The following is a 27,431-nucleotide window of genomic DNA, read 5'->3' as shown; positions in this document are numbered from 1 at the left end:
CACCCCGCCTCCTTACGAAACCCACCAATCATAAGCCCGCGGCGCCGCCCACTTGCCTTGGCACGTGACGTGAGTATGAGTAAAAGTGCGGCGCGGCAGTTGGGTGACCTGACCGACCGGCGTCACTCGATTCCACAGTCCACTCCAGTTGTTAAAGAGTTGAGAGTTCGAGTAAGTATAAAATGAAGGTGGTTTTGTTTGATACTTTGTAATTTTCAGGGGGGGAGGGGGGTACTCGTAGAATCTTTATAAAGATTAGAGGGGTTTTTTCCTCTTTTTCTCTGTGGGTGGGGCGCATTCTGAAGTGTTTCCCTTTTAGTCTTGTGTTATTATAGCGCGAGAAATTTAACGGAGGGAAATACAGGCAGGTAAAGACGCTTAAAAAGTTTGCTAGGTGGTACTATTGGCGTCCCTTCATTGTATTGGTCAGACGGCCTGTCCATTAAGAATGTCGCTACCAATGGGTATGAAGTTGGTACGTGATTGGTTCGGGACCACGTGGTGCCCTAGTCGCGCCCTGTTCTCAGTAAACTGAAGTAGTGGAAAGTTCCACAGCCCTATTGGTTGTCGAGTGGGGGAGGGGCATTATAAGAGAACGGTGCAATTTTGTTCATACTTCTAATCGCCTTTCTTGAATTATGGAGTTTAATTCAGTTTAGGTTGGGGTGAAGGAGTTATTTGGTAAAAGACATACTTTAGAACAGGTTCAGGCGGTGGGATTTAACCAAGATAGTAGATTATGGAGCTTTTCTGGTTTTTATTTTTGCAGGTCCTGATTAGATTTGTCCTTAGCATGCGACACCTGCAAAAATTTAAGGTGGGAGCATTTACTGCCTGCTATTTAGCAGGCGCTGATACCCTCATGATCGAAAGCAAATGCCGGCGCTACAGGCTGTTAGCGCCATACTAGCACCGGCGTTTGCTATCGCCCCATGATCAGAGCCCTCTAGCGCGTAAAACAACGTGCTCGAGGGCTCTTAGCGCAAGTAGCATGTAAATGCATGCTAAACAGGGCTTAACACATTCATCCCCAGTGATCAGCGACCAGAGTGCCAAAGATTGGGTCGCTGGCCGAGACATACCCTACACCAGGGAGCTGGCGTTAGGGTTTGCAGATGATTGGGGAGGAATGGTGAGCCCTGTCCAGCATGTATTTGCATGCTGGCAGGCCCCCATTCCCCCCAACGACGCAAAGCACCACCCCAGCGACAGGGGAGTGGAGGTCTGGCCCCCCCCCCCCCCCCCCCAGGTTCAGGGAAGGCTGGAGATCTGGTGGGTCTCCAGCCCAACCCCCCAGAAAATGGTCCCTAGTAGCCGCCGGCCACGCCCTCCCCTCCCAGCGAGCGACAGGGGCTCCAGCCCCCCCAACCCCCTTCGCCCCCCAGCATTGTCTGCCGAATCCCCCTCCAGCCTGAAAAAGAACCCCCTCCCGGCCCCCCTACCTTAGTTGCAGGAGGGACGCAGCCTGCTTCCCTCCTCTTCCTTCGATGCAGCAAAACGGTGGCGCCCGGCCCCGCCCAGGCACCTCCATTTTGCATTATCGAAGAAAGAGGAGGGAGGCAGGCTGCGTCCCTTCTCCAACTAAGGTGGGGGGGCGGGAGGGGGTTCGGGGTTCTTTTTCAGGCTGGAGGGGGATTCGGCAGACAACGCTCAGGGGGGGGGGAGTAGAGGTGCACTGGTGGTCCTTCGGGCTGGCGCCACTGTCGTTCGCTGGGAGGGGGGTGGGCGGGCTTGACCGGCAGCCACTGGACCACCAGGGACCATTTTATGGGGGTTTGGGGGGGCTGGAGACCCACCGGCTCTCCAGCCCTCCCTGAACCTTGGGGGGAGGGGATCGTCGGGGTGGACCAGAAGTCTGCCGGACCTCCAGCCCCCATTTGCTCGGGGCAGGGGTAGTCAGGGCCTGGTGGTCCCATGGACCTCCAGCCCCTGTGTTTGACAGGTTTGGGATTTTGACAGCCCAGACCTGTCAAACAAGTGCGGGAGGATTGTGCTGAGCGCGTGCTCTGGCACAATTCACCCGCACTTCTACCCCATGATCAGAGATAATTGCGTGCTTAAATTTGCATGCAATTATCTCTGATCATCGGTGCGGTAAAGCCCCGCGCTGTTCCAACGCTATTTTAGAGCGCTGTTTGGAACAGCGCAGGGCTTTTGATCATCTACCTGTGAGTGCGCCCCTGTTAACCAGTTAATATGTACTAATCCTAAATTGCTAGCTTGTTAACACTTCCATGCATATTCTCTGCTCGTGACATGCTCCATGTTTACTTATTTTAAAAAAATGTGTGTGTGCAAATGGACACATTACCGCCCATGTTAAGGCTTAATGCACTTTAGTATAAAAGCCTCTAGTCCAGGTGTGCTTGAGAATTCCTTCTAATCAGGTTTGTGGAATCCAAAACAGTAGGAAATAATTCTCTAGCATTCTGCCACATTTTCTTGGGACTTGAGGTTTTCACCTCTTGCGGTCAATGCCATTTTGGTGGTTTACTCTCTCACTAAGGGGCTCATTTTGGAAAGAGAAAAATATCTAAATGGTAGTATAAAGCAGCATTTGATCATTTTTTTTCTCACCAAAACCTCCAAATCAGTATTTTCAAAGCTCATTTTCCAGGTGCACCGAGCAGTGGCTGGGTGCCACCACTTTGTTTTGGGCAGGCCCAGAGACAGGAGGTAGTCCTACTGACTCCAACTTTTAGGGTATGTGTAAAGGTCAGGGTGGGAGGAGGGAAGGAATCCCATTTAAGGTCTGGGGGGGGGGGGGGGGGGGGGGGTCATGTGAGGGGGCTCACTGGACCAGCAGGGATTTTCTGGATGTGATGGGGGGGGGGGGGGGGTCACTAAGACCACTAGGGAGTTTTTTTGAGTTGTCCTGGGAGTGGGGGCTCAGCCCTCCCAGCTGTGCAATTAAAAAAAAACACTCCCTGGTGGTCTACTGTCAAAAACATTTGATAGCTTTGAGTCCAAACAGCGACCAAAGCACAAAGGGGGATCCATGCATTTCCTTTGCATGCAATCCTTTGTGTATTGGTTGCTGTTTGCGACTCATTTTCCTGTGGAACCTGTATTTAACGGGTAAAAAGTTAGTACTAACCACATAAGCTGACTGCACTTAAGGTGCTTCTACCTGTAGCCACTCCTAATGATCTTGGGCAGGTCACTTAACTCTCTGTTGCCTGAGGTACAAAATTAGATTGTAAGCCCTCTGGAGTACCTGAGGTGTGAGCTACAACCCAACTTTTCTGAGTGAAAAATGAAACCATTTCTATTACCGGATGGCCAAATATGAAGCCACTTGGTGTGGAGACATTCTGAGATCACCATGTGAGGACATTGAGAGTATTGGCTCTGAAAACAGACTTCAAGTGAATTGTGGCAAATTACAATGTGAAAATCAGTGCTTTGTTCTACTCAGTAACAGTATTCTTTCAATATGTAATATTTAAGGCAAACTGTAATGATTGGTACTGATCTGTCCCCTATATCACGAGGAATTGCCCAGCTATTGTCTAAACATTAAAATTAAAAAAAAATTGCTCTAGGAACAAGATGTAAACTGTTATTGGGCTGACTTGGCAATTTTATTTTTTTTGCTACTGGGCTTTTTATGAAAATGCTGTCATAATTACTTTCTAATAAATAACCTCTGGGGAGGGGGAAAGTAAGAAATACTATTTAAACAGTGGCTGAGACTCCCACAAACTTCAGTTGATAGTCTAGGTTGCCAATTATTTTGAAAGTGAAATCCTGCCATGCTCCACTCCTGCCCCACCATCATCATCATAACTGCAGTGAGGGTAGCGGTGCAGGCAGCACACCACATTGATTGGGATGGGGGGGGGGGTGAATTCTAGTGTTTGCTTTCTTCTGCCCCTATGGAACCATAGTCCCACAGAGCACCCATACGTTTTCATATGGCATTAAAGCCAAATTTTGCATTCACAGGACCCCTCTCTTGGCCTCTCCCCTGCAGCAGAGTACTCTGTAGACAGCAAGGGAATGCAGCCGTCCCCACAGAAAAGACAACATCTGTAGCTGTATTACAAACCGACGACTGAGAGAGTATTGTGGGAACCCCTGCGCCTGCTCAGAGCATCAGCTGTAGCTATATTATAAACTGACAGGGAGGGAGCTTGCTGAGGCATTGTGGGCAGTGCCGTAGCGAGGGTGCCTGACCCCTGGGCGGGTCGCCGCAGGGCACGACGCACCCCCCCCCCCCCCCGAAACGCACCCTTACCTTGCAGGGCAGGCAGGAGGGCTGATCCGCCCCCAGTGCATGTCACTGGGAGCTGCGTCGGCTCTGCTACTTCGCTGCTTTCTCTGCCCCGGAACAGGAAGTAACTTGTTCCGGGGCAGAAAGAGCAGGGAACCAGTGAGCTGACACCCCCCCCCTTCCTACACCACTGAGTGTGGGAAACCTCTGTACATGACAGTGCCAGTACACAAGACTGTGGCTTCAATACCCTGTGTATAGAGAACCCCTGTTTTAGCTAAGTAATTTTGCTGTCTCCTCACTTCTTTGCAGTTAGGTATTCTTTGTATTTATTTTATTTATTATTTAGCTAGGGCCATTGTTCTTTCTCTTCTTCAGAGTCCCCTGCTCGTCCCTGTCCCCAGCCTATGGTATTAACCTGTGCTTACTCCCCCCCCCCCCCCCCCCCCCCCCCATTTATCAGAGTTGATATTTTTTGAAGACCAGGTCCCTGACCTTCATATGAGCTATATCTACCTGTTGCTCTTTTGTTTTTGCTTTTGTTTATTTTTAAACGCACACCTTCTCATCACTGGAGGATAGTAGACCATGCCTGGATTAGAAATGCTTTCTCCATCTATAAGGAATGTGTCCATTATAATCTCCAAGGTGGATTCCAGTGCAATTTGCCTGAGGAAATTCAAGATGATAAGTGAACCAAGTGTTTGTTTTTAAGTCACCAGCAACACTTCATTGAAGTTGTGAGCAAAATTTGCTTAAGTTATTTCTGTTCAAGTGCACATTAGGTTTTCAGCTTGCTGCATAGACTAGAAATTTTTAAAACTAATAAATGAGACTTAGCAAATCCAGAGGGTGTCACTGTTTAGTTTACTAATTAAGTCTAGGAAGTGGCGAACCCTGAAGACAAGGCCAACAAGCATCACAAAAATAACTTGCAATGTAAGGTCCTAAATATATAGTGAAGAACATCAATTCAGGAATATATAACTACCCACTGACAGAATACGCCCAATATAGCCCTGATACAATACCACATATAAATAGCTTTCAACACGTTATGTGTTGAAAGCTATTTGTATGTGATATTGTATCAGGGCTATATTGGGAGTTTCTGTAAGTGGAAAGTTAGTACAACCCCACATCTGTTTATGCCTACATTGTTATGCAATATGTGCTGAATTCCAGCACCAAACTAACCTCTCGATTTACTAAGTTGCAGTAGCTGCTGCCGCATGGCAACGCCAACCCAGCCCATTCATTTTGAATGGGTTGACAGCATTAGTGCACAGCAGCTGCTAGTGTCGCTTAGTAAACAGGAGCGTAAGATTTAATGAACTCTAATGTGACATTAGATATATAGAGGGAATAATTGAGGGCTGATAGTAGAACTTATTTTTAAAGAACGCAATTACTAAACACAGACACCTGTGGTTTAATGGATTAAAGTCAACATGGATTTTGCTACACTTTTTGAAGGTTTGAATAAATAAAGTTGAGTCAGATGGAGAGGTTTTCTTTTTTTTTTTTTGTTACATTTGTACCCTGCGCTTTCCCACTCATGGCAGGCTCAATGTGGCTTACATGGGGGCAATGGAGGGTTAAGTGACTTGCCCAGAGTCACAAGGAGCTGCCTGTGTCTGAAGTGGGAATCAAACTCGGTTCCCCAGGACCAAAGTCCACCACCCTAACCACTAGGCCACTCCTCCACTGTTGCTACTATTTGAGATTCTACATGGAATGTTGCTATTCCACTAGCAACATTCCATGTAGAAGTCGGCCCTTGCAGATCACCAATGTGGCCGCGCAGGCTTCTACATGGAATGTTGCTAGTGGAATAGCAACATTCCATGTAGAATCTCCAATAGTAGCAACAGTCCATGTAGAATCTCCAATAGTATCTATTTTATTTTTGTTACATTTGCACCCTGCGCTTTCCCACTCATGGCAGGCTCAATGCGGCTTACATGGGGCAATGGAGGGTTAAGTGACTTGCCCAGAGTCACAAGGAGCTGCCTGTGCCTGAAGTGGGAATCAAACTCAGTTCCTCAGTTCCCCAGGACCAAAGTCTACCACCCTGGCCACTCCTCCACTGTTGCTACTATTTGAGATTCTACATGGAATGTTGCTATTCCACTAGCAACATTCCATGTAGAAGTCGGCCCTTGCAGATCACCAATGTGGCCGCGCAGGCTTCTGCTTCTGTGAGTCTGACGTCCTGCACATACGTGCAGGACGTCAGACTCACAGAAACAGAAGCCTGCGCAGCCTTCTACATGGAATGTTGCTAGTGGAATAGCAACATTCCATGTAGAATCTCCAATAGTAGCAACATTCCATGTAGAATCTCCAATAGTATCTATTTTATTTTTGTTACATTTGTACCCTGCGCTTTCCCACTCATGGCAGGCTCAATGCGGCTTACATGGGGCAATGGAGGGTTAAGTGACTTGCCCAGAGTCACAAGGAGCTGCCTGTGCCTGAAGTGGAAATCGAACTGAGCTCCTCAGAACCAAAGTCCACCACCCTAACCACTAGGCCACTCATCCACTCCAGTTCTCTGTGGATGAAGGTGATTACATTGCAAGAGATCTTACAAGACTGGAAGAATGGACAGCCAAATGGCAGATTCAGTTTTAATGTGGACAAAGTACAAAGTGATGCACATTGTGGGGGGGGGGGGGGGGGGGAATAAGCCAAATTCCTTAGCGTCACCAACAGATTGATGCAGAACTTGCAGGTTATGCCCATCTACCAGTAAGTGGAGATAAGGTATGAACTGAGCTCTGTCATAAAGGACACGGTGCAGCTGCTGAAATTCAGTATTTTGCTATCTCTAGCAAGTGATAGAAGCTAACCTGTGCAACTCCTGAACTCTTCAGATGCTTGCTTCTAGCCTAGTTCTATGGTTTCAGTTGAGCTAGGAGAAAGGCTTGGGGTGGTACCTGGTCCCTCTCCCCCCCCCAATCCTTTTTTCTGCTCCTTTGCTCTGGCCTTCTTTAAAATAACTATAATAAACTTGGGTTCAAAATAATGTATCTTTTTTTTATATATGCACTTTAAAATGCTATAAATTATTATAAAGTGTTTTAAATGTGCACAGACCATCCCGTTTACACTCATTATATCCTCAAGAGGAATATGTGGTGGTGTCACAGTGGAACCATCATTGCACATACGATGTTCCGCCTCCTAATATTTGTGTATTTACATACAGCTGAGTCCAAGTAGATCTTTATCACCAGAGTATGCATATATCTATAATAAATATGTATAGGTCATAAACTACTCACATTAAATACTGTTAGGCTTGAGCTCAAACCTCCGCCCATACATTATGGTGAATTCCATATTACCATCCGATACATAGATAATAGAACATACAATGCAACATTTGTTTGAACCTAAAGGAGGTATATGTTAGTTCATGACACCTAATATTTGTGTATGTACATACAGCTGAGCCCAAGTAGATCTTTATCACCAGACTATGCATATATCTATAATAAATATGTATAGGTGATAAACTACTCACATTAAATACTGTTAAGCTTGAGCTCAAATCTTCGCCCATACATTATGGTGCAGTCCATATTACCATCCGATACATAGATAATAGGAGGTATATATTAGTTCATGACACCTAATATTTGTGTATGTACATACAGCTGAGCCCAAGTAGATCTTTATCACCAGTGTACGCATATATCTTTTGATAAATTATTTTGAACCCAAGTTTATTATAGTAAGTTTATGGTTTAACTTGGTTTGTTGGATTTGTTCTTCCTGATTTTTTGTAATTTATTAAAGGGCTTCTTTAAAATAAAACAGAAAACAATTGAGCAGCTGCTTTTAATTGCCTGGAATCAAGGGCTGTCTGTAGGACACTTCTGGCATTCAGCAATCTGGTTCGAGGGGAAATGGTGAGGATACTGTCCAACAGTGCGACAGCAGTTTCTTATGTCAAGATAACTTGCACTAGTTGCTAAGCAGTTGTAATCTATTAAAATCAAGGGAGTGCAGGGGTAAAGACTAACAGGACAAACAAAAATCAAAAGCAGGACATCACATAGAAGGAGAGAACAAGAGAAAAAAATTGGGGAAGGTACGTGCAGAGCCCTGGAGCTAAGCACCAGTATCCAGGGCAATATTGATCCAGATAGAAGTCCATCAATTGTGTGGAAAAATAGATGAGCTTTGAGTAAAGGATTTAAACCTAGTGAATGAAGTCTCACTTTTAATATGAAGTGGTAAGTGGTTCCAGAGGGTAGGAGCAGACATTAAAACAGATAAGGAGGCCTGAAGAATTACCCCCCATCCCTGGCCATAGTAACATAGTAGATGACGGCAGAAAAAGACCTGCACGGTCCATCCAGTGTGCCCAACAAGATAAACTCATATGTGTATACCTTACCTTGATTTGTACCTGCCTTTTTCAGGGCACAGACCGTACAAGTCTGCCCAGCAGTATTTCCCCGCCTCCCATCACTGGCTCCGGCACAGACCATATAAGTCTGCCCTCCACTATCCTTGCCTCTCTTCCCCCACCTGCTCCGCCTTTTCCAGTGTGCTGTTGATATCAGTGGCACACATAGCAGGAACTCTGCCTGTGTGTTTAGACTCCTCAACAAGAACTGTTAAGGGGAATTCTCTGTTTCAGTGATAAGGGAGCTTCCCGTGCTGAATCTAATGGGCACAAAGTGCAATGCCAGAGTCCCTTGATTTCTTCAGTCGCAAGGAATTCGGGTTGAGGTTTAGATGCTGTTTAGCCTTAGCCACTGAACTTACTGTATGTATTTCCTCGTCCACAGACGATAGGCAAAGTTCTCCACAGATTGGCTCGCCGTCCAGGTCAGGAGGTGCTAGTAGCACCCAGTTGACCCAGAAGACCCTGGTATACAGGTCTCATCCATGTGCAGATAGCCTGGAACATCTGCTGTCCCACAAGGGTCTACTCTTTCAAGGTACGAGCCTTGAGGAAGATCTCCCTTTGGTCTGATGGCCTGAGTCTTGAAAGGCCTAAACTAAGAAAAAAGGGTTACACTGATGCCATTACCACTCTGCTCCAACTAGGGAAAAGATCTACGATAATGGCTTATACTCCTCTGTTTCAATCTTCCTTATCCCATATTTTGGTATTGCATTACATTCTTACATCCGAGGTAATGAAAGGTAGTCGCTGCCGTGCCAATTTAAACTGCTTGCGTTCAAATATGCTGGCAAACCAACGCCATCCTCAATGTTCAAAGTGCCAGCATATTTGAATGGATCTGCAGCGACTACCCTTCATTACCCTGGACGCAGGTCGTTGAACAGAGCGCCATTTGTTTGATGTGGGTGTCGGATGTTGTGAAGTGTTCCATTGCCGAGTGCAGTCTGCACTGTTGAAAGCTAATTAGTCACTTCTTTTTGTTTAGAACTGTATTTTTCTGCCTAAGTTTTTGTTTTTTGTTTTTTTATTTTTTGTTTTGTTTTGAGGTTCATACTTTTCAGCCCTGAAAGTAAAGCTTTGCTCTTATGAAAATTAAGATTTAAGAAGGACTTCTGAAAGATTTTTTTAACGCATAAAGGGGTCCTTTTACCATGCTGCAGTAAAAAGGGCCCTGCATTAGTGTCAGGGGCTGTTTTTGCTGTGTGCAATGGCCCTTTTTTACCGCAGCAGGTAAAGAAGGCTGAAAATAGCCATGGCCATGCGGTAAGATTGCTCTTACCGCATGGTTGGGGAGGGGGAAGCACTTACTGCCACCCATTGAGATAGCGGTAAGGGCTCCCATGCTAACCTGCTGGTAACTGGGTAGCGCATGGCACTGCCTGATTACTGTCAGGCTAGCGCTGCACTAAAAATGCGGGCCAATTTTCCCTAGCGTGGAAAATGGCGGGTACTGGAGCTACCAGTGGTAGCGCCAGATTAGTGTGCGTTAAGCCTGCATTGGGCTTACTGCCACTTTGTAAAAGGGCCCCAAAATTAAAATGGGAACATGGGTTGCAAGTGATCGACGAACACTATAGAGCTTCGATTTTGGAGTGTTCACTATAAGACCCCCATAGCTCCTGCCATTAACATCTGATGTCCCTTTTGTCCTATGTAAAAGATAGTGTGCAGAGTATTGCCACTTTATGCCTAGATTGCCCCCCCCCCCCCCCCAATTGAGTATATATTTTTCCCCCTTTATGCTACTTGGGATTCTGCCAGGTACTTGGGACCTGAACTGGTCACCGTTGGAAGCAGGATACTGGGCTAGATGGACCTTTGGTCTGACCCATTATGGCAGTTCTTATGCTCTTGTAGAGCCATTGTTGGGTTTTTGACAGTCTGGGCTTTCTGCTTTATGTACTAGTCAGTTGTAGCTCCTTAGCTCAGAATTGTGGCTTCCGCTGACTTTGATATGGGTGTTGCTTTCAGCTGCTAAAAAGCCTGCGTAGCACGATTCCGCAGAGATAGCAGGCTGCCTTCTAAGGAGGTTTAGTTGGAGAGTATGGGATATAGCTGGGACAAAGTTGGCTTGGATGTTAAGAAGCCTGGGAAATTCGATTTGTATAAAGGGATCCCATTATTCTATCTTGTCTTTGAAGTTTAGGCTTTGGTGGCATACAACCTTGTGTGTGTGTGTTTATTCTCTGGCAAATGCATGAGTCGTTTGGCTGATTCTGTAGTCATACAACGTTGTAAAATTATTTTGATATTTTTCCTTTTTTAAAGCCTTCTCTTTTGATTTGGAAGGGTTCCATTGTTGTGTTTTCTTGGGGTGGGGGGGGGGGGTTTCCCTCTCTTTTGGGTAGCCTCCTCCGTTATTAAAGATTTGACTACATTTAGAATGTTATTCAAGGTGAAAGTACGGAAGAGCTGGAACCTTTGCAATTTTGGTTGTTTGGTTGTTTCAGATTACTTTCAGATTTTGAGTTTTTGTTTCCTAAAAATTACATATAAAATTAATATTTATTTTGCTGATGGAGGGAAGGTTTTTTTTTTTTTTTTTTTTACACGTTCTGCTACCTCTGTTCTGGTATGTTGGAAATGGTAGCCTGTGATGGGACACCAGATCCTGAAATAGTTTAAATCTCTAGTTTATTTATAGACAAGCAGCTGGTACCTTTTAAATCTTTTGGTATGCTTTTTTTCAGCTCTCAGTTGGGATCTACTGCTGAAGGAACCAGCTCGCCACTCGTGACCAAACCAGTTTGAATATTTTTCACTTGCAGCAAAACAATGGGTGAAAAACAAATTAGGTATGTGTCTGGTAAATGGTGGAGCCTGGGAAATTTTATTTAATTGTTTTAATGTGCAGGTGTACAAATGTTACCAAATGTGTTGCAGATTTTTCTTTTCCTCCCCCTCCCCCCCCCCCCCCCCCCCCCAGCAGAATCAATTTGTCTGAATAGCTACCAGAAAGTAAGCTGAAAGCATCCTTTCCTGAAAGTTGTATTGTACAAGGCTGTTTATTCTAAAACTGATTAGTATAGCTTCGTTTACCCACAAAATACTTAGGAGTCCCGGCACTAACATCAGCTCTTGTTTTTGATTTGTGCTGAGGTCCCCTTTACCAAAACGGGTAAAAGGCTATCTTTTTCTAAGGACGAGAAATGGCCTTGTGCTTTCTGAGTAGCCATTTCGGGGTGGGGGGGAGCACTTACCAGTAAGGGCTCGCGCGCTATAACCCAGCAGTACAAAATTGAAAATTTTTGTAGTGTTGGAAATGGCACGCACTGGGGGCGGGAACTTTTCCCAAATTTATTTGTTTGGAGTTTTAATGTTTGTTTTAAAAGTACATCTTCTGTAATGTCTTCTACCTGAAAGATATGTTAACCTCTCACTGGTTTATTCCCTCTAGTTTTTAATTTTTTTTTTTTTCTATTTCTAGTTTAGAAATGTTTGAATGCAATAGTAATTAACAGTAATGTCAAAAGTGAGATTTGAACCTGGATCTGCAGGTTTCATTGCTGATGAGTGCACTACCATTTCAGGAAGGAGAATGAATCTTTTATAGGTCTTTATGGGCTTGTTTTCCACTTTGGATCATTCCTGAATTTGCACAAGATATATTCTGCGTAGCAGATGTTTGACTTGACTTAAACCAGAACTTCAATCTTCTGATTGTCTAGTATAGTAATTTTCTCAACTGTTCATCTCACGGCACACTTACAAGGTGCAAAAATGGCACCCCAATGGAATGTGACCCATATCCACCTGCCACCGCTAAGATCCATTCCATCCCCCACCCATCCCTACAAGTAATCTCCTCCGTCCCTACCTGTAACCTTCAGAGTAGTTATTTGATTTAATTATGCTACTGAATTACATTAGTGCATCAGTATACCTGCTATTGGGAAAACAAAGTGGACAGATTTCTACACAGACCCCACATGTCAGCACAATCTGTCACCTCAATTGCAAATGCAGAACATGACTCTCACCTGATAAGGAAAAGCAAAAAAAAAAAAAAAAATGCAGACAAAAACTGAAATTAGAGATACTGGACACTGCATGTCATGCAACACGGAGACCTAGAAAGAAATGCATGTCCTATACAATGCAAAATAAAGCTGCCAGATGTAAATTATCAACACCAGCATAATTCAGTCACTAAACTGAAATCATTTTTCCTACCTCTGTAGTCTGGAGATTTTATTATTCCAATTCTCTTATTCCCAATCCTTGGTTCTGCTTTCCTGTCTGTTCTCTTAACTCTGTTTCCAGGGCCTTCTTTCCATTTGCTATTTCTTTTCTCACCTCTGTCTGTCACTGATCTTCCATGTTCAGCTTTCTTCAGTTTCTCTGCCTCAAATCTTGTTGCCCATCTCCTCTCTTTGTTTCCCTATATGTGCAGTGTTTTCTCTCCTCTTCCCCTCCTGTGGGGTCCCCCCTGTGTGTGTGTGTGTCTCCCCCCCCCCCCCCCCCCGCCTTCCTCTGGCAATCCTGAGGCTTTCCCTTTGCTGTTCCCCTCCCATGCAGCTAAAGGAAGTTGTGGCAGGATAGACCTTGGGGTGGCCAGAGGAAGGCCTATTCTAATAGCTGCTAGCAACCACAAAGTTTTTGTAGAATTGCAGTGGAAAGGAGAGACCCAAGGGGTGGGAGGAGGAAGATAGGTGAATCCAGACCTGAGGGGGAAGCTGATTCCGTTGCCTGTTAACCTGGACCTGTGGACTCCGAAAAACGCTGGTCTAGTAGTATAAAAATATTAACTTCATTTTATGTTTAATTTCCTATTTAGCTTGCCTGCTAAGCTCATCAATGGTGGAATTGCAGGGATTGTTGGTGTGACCTGCGTGTTTCCAATTGATCTAACTAAAACTAGGCTACAAAATCAGAGGAATGGGCACCAAGCTTACAAGAGCATGTAAGTAGCTAGCTGCACGACAAGAGCACATATTATGGTGGGATTTTTTTTTTTTTTTAGAAGCTCTGTTCTTGTTTTGGATGTCTGAAAAGTGGCATTTAGACATCCATATTGCACGGATGTCTGAATCCCAACTATGTAAAGGCAGGATCTGGAGGTCTTAACACTGCAGTACATCCATATGGCAAGAGGGTGTGGTCTGGGTGTGTTTTGGATAGGACTAGGGAGGGACCAAAATATGGACTTCCAACTCAGATCACAGAAGGGGAAAGGTTGTCCATGTCCAGAAAGATGGGCGTTGTTTAGATCTGATACTTGGCATGTGCGGGTTACAGAAAGGTGTTCTAATTGAGCATCTGTCAACTGAAGGGATTACGACGCAACACCTCCGCTTCTGGTTGCTGCCCCCCAAATGTAAAACCAACGAGAGATAGCAGGCTCTTGACAGCTTCAGGTACAATGGAGATTTTTAACGGAGCAGTATGCAGATTTGAGTAGCAGCTGGTGCAGTGGACTGGGACCCAAGTTCAAATCCCACTTGGTTCTGTGTGTTAAACTTTTTTTTTTTTAATTGTGAGCCCTCCAGGGACAGAAAAATACCAACTGTGCCAGAATGACACCTGCAAGCCTGAAGGCTGTTGAAATGGCGTACATTCAGTTAGAGTAGGTATTTTTCTGATCCTGGAGAGCTCACAAAAAAAAATAGTAAAGGTGAATTTGAACCTGGGTCCCATGAGACACAATCCACTATCCCTCTGCTCTGTGACCATTCTATCAGATGGACGTTATGTGCTGCCACACAGACATCATGTCTCTCTTCCTCCGTGTTCATAATGTTCACAGACATTGTTAATTCAGGAGTTGAGATCTGGGGGGGGGGGGGGGGGGGGGGGGCAGGGCAGGCAGCAACATGTGGTGCCTTCTTATTGAGATTACTTTATGCTGATACAAAGGAAGCTGATCCTTTTATTATGGAACAAGTTACCAGTACAGTTGCATGTGGTTACAGAGCTTTGTTCTCAAAAGCATTCTTGTGTTGAGATGGAAACGGGGAGACCCTGTGATGTGTAGCTTATGAGACGATTGTTGTGTTTTTAAAACTATTATAACACGCCTGGTTAATAGGTGGCCTAGAAATGAGAGAGGTAAAGTTTTTTTTTTTTTTTTTTAGAACAGCAAATTTCACTGGAAAGGGCCAAACTGCTGCGTGTCTTCTATCATTTTAGCTTTGCTCTGACTGCCTACTGAAAAGTTTCAAAAGCTTCAGGCTCCAAGATGGAAATTAAGATAGTGAGAACCCTTTCCTGGTGGGGGTGGGGGGGGGGGGGTAGCTGGCTATAGAAATAGCACAGACACCTCTAGTTTTAAGAGCCAAGTACTTTGTGTAAAAAGGAAGGGCTTTCAGTGTTTCATAATCCTAGAAGGTTTTACTGTTCATGATTGCCAAGATTTGAGTTCTAGACTTAACTTTTTTTTTTTTTTTGTGGTATTAGAATGGATTGTCTTGTGAAGACACTGCGCTCTGAAGGCTATTTTGGGATGTATAGAGGTAAGAATGGTTTCCTTGTCTGGATTGCTCTAAAATTTCTCTCTCTCCTCTTGCATAGATCAAATTTGATGGTCTTTCATTCAAGATCATATATGTTGTATTATGGATTTACTTTGTTTCACTTTAAGAACTGTAAATTTTTGAAAATTTAAAATGGTTAAGTTTAAAAATAAAAGGCTCTTGACTTTAAAGCACTTTCATGGAAGCCAGATAATTTTGCTTGGTGTCATACAGTGAGTGCTAGAGGGGATTGAAGTTTGAGCTTGATTACAGGATATGTTTGTATTTTGTTTTTCTGTTGTCATAAAACAATGCCAGTTGCCATTTCCTGTTCATTGCCAACGAAATGCCAAGAATAGGGTCTTATCTTCTTTATGCTCGAGTAGTTTTCAGTGCTGTGGATGTGTAAATTCTTTAAGCCCGGTTTATAATGGTGCTTATCAAACTAAGGGGTCCTTTTACTAAGCTGTGGTAAAAAGTACTCCCTCATGCAGGTCCTATTCCCACACATTAAGGCTGTTTTTACTGCAGCTGGAAAATGACCAACTTCTTCCCCCCATTGTTTTTAAATGAATGGCCATACACTGTTGCCATTAGCAAATTACTGCTATATATTTTGTAGGCGAAAGGTCTCACGTGTTAATCCTGCACTATCAGCATGCAGTAATGTAGCTGTGTTAACTGGGGCAGAAACACCCATTCTGTGTGTGTGTGTGTGTGTGTGTGTCTCTCTCTCTCTTCCCCCCCCCCCCCCCCCAGCATACACCCTCTGCAATTAAAAATATTTTTTTAATGTTTGCATTAGATATTCTTGTAAGTCCAGTAAAACATATTTGAACATAAAAATATTTTTGTGTGTGCAAATTACGAAATTACCACAGAACAACAGAGTGCATCCCGTGTGTGGTAGTGCTTAGTAAAGAGCCCTGCATATACGAACAACCTCTTCCCCCCCCCCCCCCCCCCCCAAATGCCTACTCTTCATCCATTCTGATGCTCTCGGCCCACTTTCCATGGAGCCTGTACAGGTGTGATTATAGTGTGTGCTCGTCAGGATACACAGGCCAGTGGATTTTTATATCCCAGGTTGCGACTCCATTTGGGAAGCCCTGTGTAGGAAACCTGTATGCAAATGATCTGTTTCATAAGCTGTTTAGCTGTACATCAAAAATGCCAGAATCATGTCTCGGATACTAACATTATATAAAATATTGTTCCAAGGACCTTTTGTATGGGCAACACTGTCCGTCCGACTAACTTAAATGGAAAACGTTATAATGCTGCACAGTAGTCCAACCCCACTCACACTTTTTTTTTTCATTCCACCTGGCTGGCAAAAATTTCTGAGGAGGACACTGAATATTGTTAGATTTCATGAAGATTTATTTTATTTATTATAAGAATTCTGTGACTTTTTTTTTTTTTTTTTTAATACACACAAGGTTGCAAAACAGATGTGGAATTGGGTCATTTAGTTGAAATATAAACTGAAAATTGATTCATTCTTACATTTAAAAGAAATGGAGATGGAAGGTGGCATTTGGTATAAGTATAGTCAAAGGGGGTCTGGTTACGTGATTGCTTGAATATTATTCCCAAATTGTGACTTTGGGAGACATGTCTGGACATGGGATGAATTCTTCCTCGCTATCTGATGCATAGGGCTTAATTCAGAAAGTTGTGGGGGGGGGGGGGGGTTTCTCTCCATTCTCTGAGCACAATGAATCAGGCCTATAGAAATATTTTCCATTAGGCTGAGGAGAATAAAAATTGCCCCTTCCCCCTCCGTGTTTATAATTTCAAAACTGCCTGCTGTGGTGTAAATGTTTTGTGTGTTTTGCAGCATGTGGGTGGACTCATTGTCCCGCAAAGTCCATATACACTGCAGCTGAAATTTTCTGCATTTTTCAAATATCAATTCCTTTGTGAGTGAACCTTGCTTTTGAAAATGGCCCTACCTTTGTCATTTTATAGCTAATTGTATAAGTTTTTTTTTTTTTTTTTTTTTTGTGGGGGTCATCTGCTTCCTCACAATGTCTGTTTAGCTACACCAAATATTTTCCGATAGATAGATAGTGGGAGAAAAACCTAGTGGTATACAGGCATCATAAATTGGCCATCAAGGTTGAGGATGTTGAGTGATGTAACTGACTTGAGTAGGCAAAAATAAGCTTTTTACAAGATTTGTTTAATTTAATGTTACAACTACAAATCTTTACATAAGAGCTTAAACGTTGTCATATTGGGACAGACTGAAAGTCTATCAAGCCCAATATCATGTTTCCAATAGTGGCTAATCCAGGTCACAAGTACCTGGCAATGTCCCAAAAGAGTAAAACATTTTGTTTCTTATCCTAGAAATAGTGGATTTTCTCAAGTCCATCTTTAATAATGGCTTATGGACTTTTTTCTTATAGGAAATTATCCAAACCTTTTTTTTAAACCCTGATAAGCTAACTGCTTTTACCACATTCTCTGGCAACAAATTCCAGAGTTTAATTATACGTTGAGTGAGCAATATTTTCTCAGGTTTGTTTTTCATTTTGTGCACCCTAGTCCTAGTATTTTTAGAAACTTGTGATTCACGTTTACTTGTTCCACTCCTAGTATACAGCATAAATTTTTTACATGTTTGTGGTGGGTGATATGAGTGGTAATTTTAGTTCCATAGTGTTTTGCAGATCAATTCAGAGACTTGTGGGTTATGCTTATCTACCAGCAGGTAGAGAGAGAGAACGACAGAGCTCTGCCATATATGGTATTGTGCAGCAGGCGGATCAACATTACCTGTGCAGCTCTAGATCGATTGTGGCTCATGAGCTGACACACAGGCCCAGTAGAGCTTTGGGGTTCAGGATAGAGAGTTGCATGGGGACAGAAATCTTACCCATCCCCGCCCGTCCCTGCTGGAATCTTACCCGTCCCCACCCGTCCCCGCTGGAATCTTACCCATCCCCGCCCGTCCCTGCTGGAATCTTACCCGTCCCCGCTGGAATCTTACCCATCCCCACCCATCCCCGCAAAATTTTAACCCATCCCAACCCGTCCCCACCCGTCCCCGCAAGAATTTAACCCATCCCCACCCGTCCCCGTAAGAATTTTAATGGTACATAAAAGAAAATTCCAGTTAGCTCCCTCAGTCTCTCTCTGGATTTGAGCCACAGCACTGTAGGCAAGGAAGGAACGGAAGTTGGAACACTCTGGTGCGCACATGTAAGACTTGTCTCCAATTCACTTGCACTGTGTGCTGAGAGGTCGCCACATGCACGCGCCAGTAGGTCAGGTGACATCTGATTCTCGTGCCTGTGTCAGAACTGAGGTCTGTGCACCAGCCTGGTAGCAAAGAGGATTAATAGTAACATAGTAAGTGACAGCAAATAGACCTGAACGGTCCATCCACTCTGCCAATAGTCACACTCATGATCAAGTCATCATTAAATCAACGAGTGTGATATTGATTATGGTCTTTCCTTCGTAAGTACATAAGTACATAAGTACATAAGTAGTGCCATACTGGGAAAGACCAAAGGTCCATCTAGCCCAGCATCCTGTCACCGACAGTGGCCAATCCAGGTCAAGGGCACCTGGCACGCTCCCCAAACGTAAAAACATTCCAGACAAGTTATACCTAAAAATGCGGAATTTTTCCAAGTCCATTTAATAGCGGTCTATGGACTTGTCCTTTAGGAATCTATCTAACCCCTTTTTAAACTCCGTCAAGCTAACCGCCCGTACCACGTTCTCCGGCAACGAATTCCAGAGTCTAATTACACGTTGGGTGTAACAAAGACCACAGAAGTCTATCTGGCCCTATCCTTATGTTCCAACTACTGGAGTTTCCGTTGAAGCCCACTCCAGTCTATTCGTCTTCTCATTTGTGGGACACAGACCGTAAAAGTCTGTCCAGCACTGTGCTCATGTTCCAGCCACTGACGTTGATGTCTAAGCCCTTTCCAGCCCATCCTAAACCAGATTGCCATGTATGAGACACAGACCATACAAGTCTGCCAGGTATCAGCCCTAGTTCATCACAGCCAGAGTTGCCATCTAAGCGTCACTTGACACATCCACACACATGCAGCCATTTAAGGTTAGGTTTTATATAACGTCCATTTTCTAATTAGAGATCCTCTGTGTTCATCCCACGCCTTTTTGAATTCCGTCATCATTTGTGACTCTACCATCTCCTTAATGGAAGACTTTCCACATTTGTGCTGTTAAAGCAAAGAAGAAGAAGAGGAGGAGGAGGAGAAGACAGCACTCAAAGAAATTGGTATTCGGTAGATGAGAGGCTGGTGCAGGTGCAGCTTACACTTCTACGAGAAGACCGCAGAACTGCTTCCATCCCCGCGGGAACCCCGCAGGAACTGCCTCCGTCCCCACGGGAACCCCGCAGGAACTGCCTCCGTCCCCACGGGAACCCCGCAGAGCTGCTTCCATCCCCGTGGGAACCCCGCAGGAACTGCCTCCGTCCCCACGGGAACCCCGCAGGAACTGCCTCCGTCCCCACGGGAACCCCGCAGAGCTGCTTCCATCCCCGTGGGAACCCCGCAGGAACTGCCTCCGTCCCCGCGGGAATCCCGCGGGTTCCGCGGGAATCCCGCGAACCCCGTTCCCGTGCAACTCTCTAGTTCAGGAGTCACTTTCTTTGGGCTCAGGGGTTATATCTGCTCTTTGGCTCCTTTGGTTAAGCTCCTCCATATATTTTTTTCAGTGGACTTTATCTCCTGCTTCTAAAGGAGTTTAAAAAAAAACAAACAGCACAGCAGTGAAACCTAAAGCAAGTCAGTGATGGGTGTCTGAAGGAGCCAGCAGTCGGATTCAGCACTATCACTTCCAAGCAATGCTGTTTGAGCTCGCGACGGTGCCCAGAACGTTTTCAATGGTCTTATTTTATTTATTTATTGCATTTGTATCCCACATTTCCCCACCTATTTGCAGGCTCAATGCAGCTTACATTATGGTGGTTGTTACAGCCTTCTTCATCATGAAGGCATCAGAGTACATTTTTACCTAGACAATTGGCGAGTGTGCAGGTGTTGGACTGGGTGATTGGTCTTCTGCGCTTACTCGGTTGGGTGGTCAATCTTGCCAAGAGTCAGTTGATGCCTTTGCAGTCTCTCTAATACTTTGGATGGTATTGCGGCTGAGGCTTTGCTATCGGGTTGCCTGCCTTCTTCAGATTTCCGCCCTGTGGGCATGGGATTGCATGCAGGTGTTGTGCACCATGGCAGCCACATTGGATGTTCTTCTTGGGCAAGGTTCCATATAAGACCCCTTCAGCTGGCTTCCCTCTTGGCCGATTTATCAAGTCCAGCTGCCATGGCAGCCGATCTAAGTGTGCAATGTGATGGTCAAAGGTGGAAGTTTCATGACCAATCAACTGCCCAGAATTGCGGGCAGTCCATCTGGCATTGCAGGCATTTCTGCTCTTGTTGCAGGGAAGAGCAGTGTGAGTCCTCTCTGACAATGCTTATGGCTCGGAAAGCAACGCGAAGGTGCCCCGTTTCTTCAGCAGGGGCAAGGAGAATGGGTCAGAGTTGATTGAAGCCCTGCTCCAGCGCTGGCCGCAGCACCATCTCCTTTAGTCTTTCCACCATGCAGATGATAGACCAAGGCAAAGGACACATTCAGGCTTATTTTCGAAAGAGAAGGGCGCCCATCTTCCAACACAAATCGGGAGATGGGCGTCCTCTCAGGGTTGCCCAAATCTGCATAATCGAAAGCCAATTTTGGGCGTCCTCAACTGCTTTCCGTTGCGGGGACGACCAAAGTTCACGGGGGGGGTGTCGGCAGCGTAGCGAAGGTGGGACTGGGGCGTGCTTAAGAGATGGGCATCCTCGGCCAATAATGGAAAAAAGAAGGGCACTTGGCCGACTTGGTCCATTTTTTTCTTGCAACCAAGCCTCGAAAAGGTGCCCGAACTGACCAGATGACCACCGGAAGAAATCGGGGGTGACCTCCCCTTACTCCCTCAGTGGTCACCAACACCCTCCCACCCTAAAAAAAAAAAAAAAACTTTAAAAAATGTTATGCCAGCCTCAAATGTCATACCCAGATCCCTGACAGCAGTATGCAGGTCCCTGGAGCAGTTTTAATGGATGCATTGCACTTCAAGCAGGTGGACCCAGGCCCACCCCCACCCCCCCCATCTGTTACACTTGTGGTGGTAAATATGAGCCCTTCAAAACCCACTGTACCACTTGTAGGTGTCCTCCTTCACCCCTTAGGGCTATGGTAGTGGTGTACAGTTGTGGGGAGTGGGGTTTTTTTTTTTTTTTGGGGGGGGGGGGGTTGGGAGGCTCAGCACACAAGGTAAGGGAGCTATGCACCTAGGAGCAATTTGTGAAGTCCACTGAAGTGCCCCCTAGGGTGCCCAGTTGGTGTCCTGGCATGTGAGGGGGACCAGTGCTCTAAGAGTGCTGGCTCCTCCCACGACCAAATGGCTTGGATTTGGTCATTTCTGAGATGGGTGTCCTTGGTTTCCATTATTGCTGTAAACCGGGGACGACCATCTCTAAGGTCAACCTAAATGTTGAGATTTGGGCATCCCCGACTGTATTTTCGAAACGAAAGATGGACGCCCATCTTGTTTCGATAACAGGTTTACCCGCCCCTTCACGGAGCCGTCCTGCGAGGACGGCCCCAGAAAAACTTGGCCGCCCCGTTCGATTATGCCCCTCATTGTCACTGTCTGGTCGTGTGGAGGATTCTTGTCAAGTAGTTGGTCACCAATGACTTCCGGCAATAGGATAAACTTTTTGTCTTATTCACTGGGCGCTGAAAAGGAGACCAAGCCTCTAATCTTACCATTGCTAGATGACTGAAGGAGGCCATTGCTTTGACGTACTCGATGGTGTGGAAGTCTCCCCTGCTGCTTTTGAAGGCCTGTTCACTAGGGCGCACGCAGCTTCCTTTGCGGAGTCATAGGCCATTACTGTTGACTAGATTTGTCGTTCCACCACATGGTCCTCAGTTCACGTGTTGTTTTTTTTTGAAGCACTACAGACTGGATGTTTTGACTCACCGGGATGTGGCCTTTAGGGCCTCAATCTTGTTTGCTGGGATTTTTGTGCCCTGCCATACTTGAGACTACATCCCACAAGTCTCTGGATTGATCTGCGGGACGCAATAGAAGGAGAAGTTAGCTTTTCATTTTCTTTCCGTTAGTCCTGACATCAGTCCAGAGGCCTACCCTACTCTGGTTCAGTTCTTTTTCTGTATATGTATACATGTGCATATAGGTATGTAGGTTTTTGGCCGAGAATTGTTTGCAGAGGCAGTATTCCAGTTCAGGGAAATAGGAAATGAAACTATGCAAAGAAAGGGAAAGACATATCAATGCCCTCAGGAGGTGAGGGGGAGTATGGCTGTTTTCCTCCAGGTTGGTTTGCTTCGTGGCTTGGTTCCAAGTTAAAAAATAAATAAAAGTTGGCCTTTTTAAGAGGCAGATTTTGATGTTCAGTCTTCTACTGACACTGCTTTGGTGTCAACAATACTGAAAATGAGGGTACTGCACTGTACCCTGTATTGGTGTTCTCTCTACCTCCCACCTGTTGGTAGATGGGAATAGCCCACAAGTCTCTAGATTGATCTGTTGGGACTAATGGAAAGAAAATTAGCAGGTAAGAACTAAGTTTTCCTAATATTGTTGGCGGAACAGTAAGTATCGGTGCAGTTGTGCACTGTTTCAGTTTGGATGGAGATTTTTAAAAAATGTTGATATGCTTAAGTGTCTGCTGTTTTTTTGTCAAGAATGTTGTTTGCTGCATTTGTCTTTTTCATATTGCAGACGTGGGTTGCCGTGGATTTTGGGGGCTAGCCGATCTGGCCAAGCCACGATGGATCCATAAATGGTTCTTACACTGCGACTTACCACTGTAACTAGGATTCATTTCATTATTTTTATATTTGTGAAAACTACACAGTTTGCTTCTTACAGTAAGGGAGGGTTCATTGCTTCTTTTTTTTCTTTTTTTTTTTTCCTTGCTGGCCAATCTTCTTTCTCCTTACTGTTGCTCTGACCTTGTAGTCTCTGCAAAACATTTTATTGATTTTGAAAGGCTCAGTAAAAATGGGGGAGTCTTATTTTTGAAATAAATAAAGGCTTCCATTACCTTCCCAAATTCAAATTATGAGGACAGGAAACAAAATCAAAATTTTAAAATTCTAAACATTTAAAAAAGTCAGACATTAGGCAAGTGCTCATTACAGGAATGCTTCAAAGATTATTGGCAACAAGGACAGACTCGCAAGCCACATTGAGCCTGCAAATAGTTAGCTTTGAAAAAGTTATGAATCTCATTTCGCCCATCTGTATGACGTGAAAGTTGATTTGTTTTGTAAAAATGTATTGCATGTGGAAGGCTCCAGCCAAGAAACATGCGCTAACAGTCAGCATGACTGTGTAAATTGCATATCATTTGCAGATAAACCTACCTTGATAAATACAAGATCCCCCATCACTTGCGTGATGCACGAAGCGTCCATTAACATTGGCATTTCAAGAAATGTTTTGCTGTTAGAGGTAGGGTAGCACAGTGATGCGATTAAACCAGTGTTCACAAACCTGGTCCTGGTGGCACCCCAGCCAGTCAGGTTTTCAGGATATACATAATGAATATTCATGAGAGAGATTTGCATGCACTACCTCCACCTCTCTTACAAATCTATCTCAAGAATATTCATTGTGGATATCCTGAAAACATGACTGGCTGGGATGCCTCCAGGACCAGGTTTGGGAACCACTGGATTAAACAAATAGAAACAGTCCAATCGGAATACAAAGAAGTCTTTTAATACTCAATTCGTCGGCCAAGGTTTGTGGCACAGATAAAAGGACTCGACACAGCCATGTTTGGCAAACAATTCCTGCATTAGGAGTCCTAGAGTTCTATAAACAAAAATACATTTATAAATGAGCTGTTTTGAGGTCCCACAGTCAAATCAAGAGCTACAAATAGTCTCTCTTCCTTACCATTTCCCTAAAATATTCATTATTTTCTTGACCATAGGGGTGGGTCCTCTCAGGCCTGTTCTTTCTGGGTGAAGGTTGCTTTTTTTTTTTTTCTTTTAGTTGCCTTTTTCAAAGAAGTCAAGTTCTCACGTGAGAGTACAGTTCTAATCTTTAAACGCAAGAGAATAATGTTTTCCGTTAAGTGCAGAGCCAAAGGGTTATTTGGGCCCTAGACATTTACCCAGAGAAACCCTAAAGAGTTGTACCCACATGCACAGGAGTTAAATATTGTTAAAGCTCCCTGTTTTCTGAATGTTAGGATGGAACAGATTCTGTTTTATGGCTTCACCAGTCCACTTAGAGGCTTTAAAGTAACCTCTTTATATAAGAGAGCGGGCTTCTTCTGTCCGTAGGTACTTTGTGATCACAAAGTACCTTTAATAATGCCATTCATGGAGTTCAGAGACACTGCACTCAGTGGCTCACTTAATGAGTCACTCAGTCCTCACATAGGTTGCAATGAGCTTACCTAGCTAGAATGTATACTGTTCTAGTCTTGGTTATTGAGGGAGAAGGAAAACATTTAGATTTTTCAACTCCAATGTATTGATTGTAGGTGCTGCAGTGAATCTGACCTTAGTAACGCCAGAGAAGGCAGTTAAACTAGCTGCCAACGACTTTTTCCGTCACCACCTCTTACAAGATGGGTAAGTACTTTTTTGTGTGTGTGTGTGTATTCTTGGAAGTTTGTTTAATTTCAAGTCATTTCTACAGTGACACTGACAACCTGTCTCTAAAATTGACTTGGATCTTGAAACTGTACTGAGTTGTTCTCCGAGGACAAGCAGGCTGCTTGTTCTCACGACTGGGTGACGTCCGCGGCAGCCCCCACCAACCGGAAAAAAGCTTCGCGGGACGGTCGGCACGCAGGGCATGCCCACCGCGCATGCGCGGCCGTCTTCCCGCCCGTGCGCGACCGCTCCCGCCAGTTCCTTTTTTTCCGCGACTGGAGAGAGTTGTGCTTCTGCCACTCTCTCTGTTTCAGCCGCCGGATTTTTCGACCGCGTTTACGCGGATCGTCGCTTCGCTTCGGATTACCGTTCGGTTTTCCTTTTTTCTTGTTTGTTAAAAAAAAAAAAAAAAAAAAATCTCTGCGCGTGTGGAGCACGCGCTCCCCTTTTCCCTCGCTTCCAGCGGGGACGCCACATTGCGGCCTAGTGGTCGCTCGGTCGTTTATCTTTTCGTGGTGTGATTTTAGCCACCATTGACGACTTTGACTTCGCCGACGCGATTTTTCCGTCGATGTCCTCGAAGGTCCCGAGTGGATTTAAAAAGTGTGGTCGCTGCGGCCGGCCGATCTCGCAGACCGACACCCACGCTTGGTGCCTCCAGTGCCTCGGGCCGGAGCACAATCTCAAGTCGTGTGCTTTGTGTCTCGGTCTCCGGAAACGGACTCAGGTTGCGAGGCAAGTTCTGCGGGACCGTCTTTTTGGAACTTGCGCCGGCCCCTCGACGTCGACCTCGACGGCATCGGTATCGAAGGCCGGTTCTTCGGTACCGGTATCGATGCCCGAGACATCGGCACCGATGGCAGCGACCCCAGGAGAACAGGTCCCGTTGGCCCGCCGGTCCGCCGGTGAGAGTGGGGTTGAGAGGCTGCGTGGGCAGTCGGCCCCGGTCACTCCCTCAGCTCGTGAGCCACGGGACCGACCCCTGTCTGACCCGGTGCCTCGAGACCGAGGGGGATCGACCTCCTCCTCCTCCATGCCCTCCGGCGCCGGTGACGTGCATCGAAAAAAGGATAAGAAGCGTCGTCACCGGACGCCCTCGGTGCATCCCGAAGAGGAGTCGACGCCGAAGCGTCATCGTCGAGAGGAGAGGTCTCCGTCGGTTGTGGAGGTACCGACGCGTCGGGGTTCCGGCACCTCGGTGCCGTCTCCTGGCTCCCAGCAGCTTCCGGCACCGACACCCTTACCGGCCCCACCGCCTTTCCCGGCAGCGGGCCTGGACGAGTGCCTCAGAGCCATCCTTCCGGGGATCCTGGAAGGGCTGATGCGCCAGGCTGTGCCGGCGCCGGGGGTGCTTGCGCCCTCGGCGCCGATGACTGTGGCGCCGGCGAGCTCTAGCCCGGCGCCGGGGCTGTCGACACCGCCGCCGCTTGCGGTGCCGGTCTCGACTGCCACGCAGGTGGAGTCGACGTCGATGGAGGGAGCTCCGTCCCTGCCGGCGCGGGAGTCCACCGCTCGACGACACCGAGACCTCGGTGCCTCGACGTCGAGCCGGGCCCGGTACAGGACTCAGCTACATGAGCTAATGTCCGATACCGAGGATGAGGACTCGTGGGGGGAAGAGGAGGACCCTAGATATTTCTCCTCAGAGGAGTCTACGGGCCTTCCCTCGGACCCCACGCCTTCACCGGAGAGGAAGCTCTCACCTCCTGAGAGTCTCTCCTTTGCCTCTTTTGTGCGGGATATGTCTATCAGCATTCCCTTCCCCGTGGTCTCTGTGGAAGAGCCGAGGGCCGAGATGCTCGAGGTCCTCGACTATCCATCACCACCTAGAGAGTCCTCCACGGTGCCGCTGCACAATGTCCTGAAGGAGACACTGCTTCGGAACTGGGTGCGACCATTAACTAACCCCACCATTCCCAAGAAAGCAGAGTCCCAGTACAGGATCCACTCCGACCCAGAGCTCATGCGGCCCCAATTGCCCCATGACTCAGCGGTCGTGGATTCTGCTCTCAAGAGGGCACGGAGTTCGAGGGATACCGCCTCGGCGCCCCCGGGGCGGGAGTCTCGCACTCTGGACTCGTTTGGGAGGAAGGCCTACCAATCCTCCATGCTCGTGACCCGCATCCAGTCATACCTGCTCTATATGAGCATCCACATGCGGACCAATGTGCAACAGCTGGCGGACCTGGTCGAGAAGCTCCCGCCGGAGCAGTCCAGGCCTTATCAGGAGGTGGTCAGGCAGCTGAAGGCATGCAGAAAGTTCCTGTCCAGGGGTATTTTTGACACCTGTGACGTGGCATCTCGTGCTGCGGCCCAAGGTATAGTGATGCGCAGGCTCTCATGGCTGCGCGCCTCTGACCTGGACAACCGCACCCAGCAGAGACTGGCCGACGTCCCTTGCCGGGGGGATAACATTTTCGGTGAGAAGGTCGAGCAGATGGTGGACCAACTGCATCAGCGGGAAACCGCTCTCGACAAGCTCTCCCACCGGGCGCCTTCAGCATCCGCCCCCACGGGTGGGCGTTTTTCCCGGGCACGGCAGGCTGCACCCTATTCTTTTGCAAAGCGTAGGTACAACCAGCCGGCCCGAAGGCCTCGTCAGGCACAGGGACAGCCCCAGCGCGCTCGTTCTCGTCAACAGCGTGCG

The 27,431-nt window shown here is 46.2% G+C and overlaps 1 protein-coding gene across 3 annotated transcripts in view; it reads left to right on the top strand.

Moving 5' to 3' along the window:
- The first annotated feature begins 88 nt into the window (after positions 1–88).
- The window catches only part of LOC115481339 (mitochondrial glutamate carrier 1-like), a 43,722-nt gene continuing 16,379 nt past the window's right edge, over positions 89–27,431 (top strand). The window contains exons 1-6 of one of the 3 annotated variants that reach the window (XM_030220401.1): positions 118–171; positions 9,025–9,177; positions 11,336–11,440; positions 13,423–13,548; positions 15,042–15,097; positions 24,670–24,760. In XM_030220401.1, the coding sequence (XP_030076261.1) occupies positions 11,421–11,440; positions 13,423–13,548; positions 15,042–15,097; positions 24,670–24,760 (293 nt within the window). In that variant the 5' untranslated portion in view covers positions 118–171; positions 9,025–9,177; positions 11,336–11,420. Of the gene's footprint in view, positions 172–779; positions 818–9,024; positions 9,178–11,335; positions 11,441–13,422; positions 13,549–15,041; positions 15,098–24,669; positions 24,761–27,431 lie in introns of those variants that run through there. The other 2 variants (XM_030220400.1, XM_030220402.1) reach the window with 2 other exon arrangements.

Source organism: Microcaecilia unicolor, chromosome 12 (assembly GCF_901765095.1).
Source record: "Microcaecilia unicolor chromosome 12, aMicUni1.1, whole genome shotgun sequence".
In the NCBI taxonomy this organism is placed as follows: domain Eukaryota; kingdom Metazoa; phylum Chordata; class Amphibia; order Gymnophiona; family Siphonopidae; genus Microcaecilia; species Microcaecilia unicolor.
The sequence above is the reverse complement of the archived record's forward strand: the minus strand, read 5'-3'. Positions and strand labels throughout refer to the sequence as shown.